Below are 3,849 nucleotides of genomic sequence, written 5' to 3'. Positions count from 1 at the left end.
CTCTATCAACACTTGTTTAAAACTCAAACCTTCCCCTTCTGTCCTCAACTATTCTGACTTTAAGATAAAGGACAAACAGGCTAAACTTGACCCATTCTGTGTTTTTATTGTGTTTATTTTGTGTTTTTATTTAAAGTCCCCATGACTAGATGGTGGATATTAACCTGCGCTGAGACCCAGAGGAGGAACAGAGTTCAGCAGCTGATGGGTTTCAGCTGTCAACAGTGTCCAATTAAAAGGAAATCTGTGATTTTAATGTTTGAGTGTGAGGCAGGGGGGCACAGTGAGTGAAAAATCTAAAGAACATTTTGACAATTAATTATTTTCGAAGAAAGTTTCTCATCTAATCCTCAGCGGCAGATACTGCCAATGTTCTGGCATGAAGCTGAAGCAGAGTGACGTCATCTTTACAGACCAGCAGTTTAGATGTTATGGTCTGTGTGTGGGACAAAGCTGTCAAATAGATGATGTACATAAAAGTATACAGTACAGGGTTGCATGATGAGACCAATAAGAAACATTAGATTTTAATAATTTCAATAAAATTATCTCAGGATTATTTGTGCCAGTGTGACTCAACAAGGGTTAATATGAAAGGAAGGAAACCTTGAAACAAAACAAGACTATCTGTGAGAGGACATCAAGGTCACAAACATGAAGAAAGAAAAAAAAAATCTGTAAATTAATTGTTTAGATTTTTTAAAGTTGGGTTTCATGGGCCGGTGCTAAACTATTAATATATTACTTGTTGTCAGTGGCTCTTTGAAGGACTTCAGTTTGGAGAAACAGAGCATAATTCTGACCCAATTCATTAGATAACTTAAAGTCTGAGTGAAGCCATAATCAAAGTGGACTGCAGACATCTCAGAACAACTCAATAAGCAGTCCGTTATACATTACAGGAGTACATCAGTGTCATGATATGCATATTTCAGTTACTTATTTAGTAGTTCTTTGGGCTTACTTTTTGATTTTCCTTTATGGTTTCTCTGATCTCTGTCTGGGTTCTTGTATTTTATCAGTTTCTCTTTGTGACACTAATTTCCCTAAGTTCAGATTTTGATCAGTCTTGTGTTTCTCTCTGTGTCATTTCAATTCAGTTCGATTCGGTTTATTTATATAGCGCCAAATCACAACAAAGTTGTCTCAGGGCACTTTACAGAAACATTCACATACATAAAAGCCAATTAGCAAAGTTCTCTATCTAAGGAGGCCAGCAGACAAGTTGAATCTTGGCTTCGTTGCAGTCGCCCATCCTGAGCAAGCACAGTGGCAACAGTGGAAAGGAAAAACTCCCTTTTTCTCATTCACCATCAGTCATTAGGTCACTTTTGTGTTCCCTGTGAATCCCTTGTTTTTGTACATTGTGCTGCCATATCAGCCCTTTATTTTTGTTTGATAAAAGTATTTCAGTTTAGACTATGATGTAATGAATGTCATGTGAATGGTTTCATTTATTATTTAAATTGAAAGTTGGAAACATTTTTGGACTTGTTTTTATTTTTATTATGAGGCTCTCATTGTGGTATCCAAACAATCTCCATAACAATTTAACATAGGATTTAAAGTGTAAATTATAGTAAAAACGCATTTGGAGGGTGTCCTTTACACAACCCAAGACATTTGAGGTGGCATTTACTCAAAATGGCCTTTTGAAGGTGGATTTCCTGCTCTGTAACTAAATATACAGTTGCCTGCTTTCTGCGATCGTGACTCGAAGGCAGCTCCGACCGAAGAACATTTACTCCCACTCAGGATGTTTTTTTTCAAAGCATCAAGGCTTACCGTTCAAGATGTTTAATATCAGCGATAACACAGGGCCGCTAGAGGGGGCATTGGGAACAACCATGATGTACTCCCCCAGATTCACCCTTAAAGGATTTTCATCCAAGACAGGCACATAATCCTTCAGATCCTCCATTGTGATGATACTTCCTAAGCACGGATTGACAAACACAGTGAATACACATGAACAGAAATAGCTATACAAATCCTCTTTAAATGGCAAAAGAAGCTCTTAGAGCATATATATATATATATATATATATATATATATATATAAAATATATATGATGCAGTCTTTAAACAGGAGTTTGGATGTGCAAACTGAGACTTTTTCAAGACAGCTATAGGTGATGTTACACAGCTTTACTTTAGGCATTGTAGGATTCTAGGTGAAAATGTTTAAAGCAAAGTTTAAAAAAAGCTCCACTGTCCTCCCACATGCAATGAATTTATTAGAAAGTCCCTCATCGAATCAAAGTGTGGTACTCACAATGCAGAAAATTTTAACAGCACATTTGGCCTAAAAATGAGACCAATCAGAAACTGATAAAATAGTTACTTGCAAGCAAAAAGGAAAATTTGCTGGAGTTTTTTGTATTTGTAACGATTGCTAATCCTTTAAATGCATGCCTATTTAAATGTTTCAACTCAAAATGTCAGTGCATGTCTTCATATTGCAATGCAGACTACATTGTAAAGCATTTCTAAAGTTGCAGGGGAAAACAAACTATCGGGACTGTTTTCATCATTTTCCATTATCAAGAAATTCAGAAAGTATTTATGTCTTGAAATGTGAACAAAATTTGTCTACCAATGTCAGCTTTCCTTGAAAGGTGGTATAATGCCAATTTTTCAAACAAAGATATTGGTGTTATCATAGTATTAATACTCAGTTTCTGTTACTATTACACACATTTAGCTCCAAAATTAACATATATTTAGCATTTTATGTGTTTGCAGTAATAGATTTACATCTTATGATTACTTTTAGAGTTACATTAAAATCCAACTGCTGGTCCATAAGATATTTTGCTGACAGACCAACTGGGTTGACTCCTATAGCCTCCAGAGTCCCACTGGCCAACAAGGCCCAATAGGACTCCTTCTTCAGCTTGACACCCCTAACCCGGGATGTTCACCACCAAGTTCATGGATGGCCACCGCGAGAAGCACCAACAACCTTACGTTCACAGCTCAAGGCAGCTACCTCAACAAGCGAAGTGCAGGACATGGCCCACTCAGACTCAATGTCCCCCACCTCAGCTGGGATGTGGTTAAAGCTCTCCCGGAGGTGCGAGTTGAAGATCTCTCTGAGGGGTTCTTCTGCCAGGGATTCCCAGCAAACCCTCAATACACGTTTGGGTCTACCGGGTCTGTCTGGCATCTTCCCCCGTCATCTGTTCCAACTCACTACCAGGTGGTGATCAGTTAATAGCTCAGCTCCTCTCTTCACCCGAGTGTCCAAAACAAACTGCTGCAAATCAGATGACATGACTATGAAGTCAATCATCAATCTATGACCTAGGGCATCCTGGTGGCAAGTGCACTTATGGACACCCTTATGTTTGAACATAGTGTTTGTGATGGACAAACTATGACTAGCACAGAAGTCCAACAATAGAACACCGCTCGGGTTCAGATCGGAGAGGCCGTTTCTCCCAATCACGCCCCTCCATGTCACTGTCATTGCCCACGTGGGCACTGAAGTCCCCCAGCAGAATAAAGGAGTCCCCAGCCGGCGCACCTTCCAGCACCTCTGCCAAGGACTCCAAGAAGGCCAGATACTCTGAAATGCCATTCAGTGCATAGGCACAGACAACAGTCATAGTCCGTCCCCCCACCCGAAGGCGAAGGGAAGCCACCCTCTCATCTACTGGAGAAAACTCCAACACACAGGCACCAAGTCGGGGGGCTACAAGTAGACCCACACCAGCTCGACGCCTCTCACCATGGGCAACTCCAGAGTGGAATAAAGTCCAGCACCTCTCAAGGAGATCAGTTCCAGAGCCCATGCTGTGCATCGAGGTGAGCCCAACTATATCTAGTTGGTACCTCTCAACTTCA

General features: G+C 40.2%; 1 protein-coding gene across 1 annotated transcript in view; it reads right to left on the bottom strand.

The window, feature by feature from the left end:
- Positions 1-3,849, bottom strand: part of ggt1b (gamma-glutamyltransferase 1b) — a 29,696-nt gene that overhangs the window by 11,942 nt on the left and 13,905 nt on the right. Inside the window, exon 2 of the mRNA XM_037692027.1 lies at positions 1,786-1,935. Within this exon, the coding sequence (XP_037547955.1) occupies positions 1,786-1,935 (150 nt within the window). The remainder of the gene's footprint in view (positions 1-1,785; positions 1,936-3,849) is intronic.

This window comes from Nematolebias whitei, chromosome 18 (genome assembly GCF_014905685.2).
Source record: "Nematolebias whitei isolate Nwh7 chromosome 18, NemWhi1, whole genome shotgun sequence".
Lineage (NCBI taxonomy): Eukaryota > Metazoa > Chordata > Actinopteri > Cyprinodontiformes > Rivulidae > Nematolebias > Nematolebias whitei.
The sequence above is the reverse complement of the archived record's forward strand: the minus strand, read 5'-3'. Positions and strand labels throughout refer to the sequence as shown.